Source organism: Pygoscelis adeliae, unplaced genomic scaffold, assembly GCF_000699105.1.
Source record: "Pygoscelis adeliae isolate BGI_AS28 unplaced genomic scaffold, ASM69910v1 Scaffold372, whole genome shotgun sequence".
Classification (NCBI taxonomy): Eukaryota; Metazoa; Chordata; class Aves; order Sphenisciformes; family Spheniscidae; genus Pygoscelis; species Pygoscelis adeliae.
In genome coordinates, this window is record NW_008824357.1 from 2,134,975 (window position 1) to 2,136,125 (window position 1,151).

Sequence of the window (1,151 nt, forward strand, 5' to 3'; positions counted from 1 at the left end):
GGAGGCTTGGAGCAGGGGGCGCTGCACGTTGCGGAGGGGTGGGACTTAGAACTGCAAGTGACGGCGGGAGATGAGGGCGGCACGGATGGCATTGTCAAAGACGTCCTTGATGCCAAACTGGGCCACCACGCTCGTCTCGTAATAGGGGATCCCCAGCTCCTTGGCTACCTCCCTCCCCTTCTCCGGGGGAAGGATCTCGTTAGGTTTGATTGGCCTGAAAAAGAGGGGAGATAACGAAGAGACCTCTTCAGATGCACGGTAAGGAGAAAGCATTGGGCAGGCATGGACATCTCCAGGGCACCAGAGACCCACCTGGCCAAGGGGCGCCGTGCCCGATTGACGGCCTCCAGGTCGGCATAGCGCAGGTCGAGCTGGCAGCCCACCAGGATGACGGGGGCGCGGGGACAGAAGTGCTTGATCTCTGGGTACCACATGGTCTTCACATGGTGCAGGGAGTTGGGGTTAGCGATGGAGAAGCACAAAACCACAACGTCGGACCTGCGAGGAAAGGAGGGTCACGGTCCAGCCTGGCGATGGAGCCACCCCCGCCGCGCTTTGGCATTGCCCTCCCTCCCTGCCCAGGGCAGCACGAGGCTCTGCCTCTCCCCTACCTGCCATAGGCAAAGCGTCTATCTTTGTGGTGGTCGCCAAAGGTGTCCCAGAGCCGCAAGGACACACTAACATCGTCTACCACATCCCGGGAGCGCTCCAGCACCTGCAGGAACAGAAACACCATCCAGCTCCTGAGTCCTGGAGCCCTGCAAGAGCGGGGCTGTCCCCACCACGTGCAGGGTATGGAGGAGTAATTCACAATTCCCCCGCGGGGAGGATGCAACTCCATCTCCTTGGGGTTCCCATGGGGCATCCATTAGCCGAGCCCCCCCGGCATCCCCAGCCCGCTCCCCGGCAGCCCTCACCTCCTGGCAGACGCGGTACTGGTCGATGGCCCACACCGTGGGCACGTGGGTGGCAAGGAGCTGGTACTGGGTCAGCGTGGCGTTGCAGGCGCGGGCACAGATGAGCCGGGTCTTGCCCACCGCGTTGTCCCCGACCACGACGCACTTGATAGTTTCTACGTTTGGCCTCTCATAATCCATGTCAGAATCCATTAATTGGGACCTGCAGGGGGAAGGGGGGGGGTCAGCAAATAC

At 61.9% G+C, this 1,151-nt stretch overlaps 1 protein-coding gene across 1 annotated transcript in view; it reads right to left on the reverse strand.

Moving 5' to 3' along the window:
* The window catches only part of RHOBTB2 (Rho-related BTB domain containing 2), a 4,208-nt gene extending 3,099 nt beyond the window's left edge, over positions 1 to 1,109 (reverse strand). The window contains 4 exon segments of the mRNA XM_009319555.1: positions 8 to 214; positions 313 to 498; positions 612 to 715; positions 918 to 1,109. Coding sequence (XP_009317830.1) covers positions 8 to 214; positions 313 to 498; positions 612 to 715; positions 918 to 1,109 — 689 coding nt within the window.
* Positions 1,110 to 1,151: the final 42 nt, after the last annotated feature.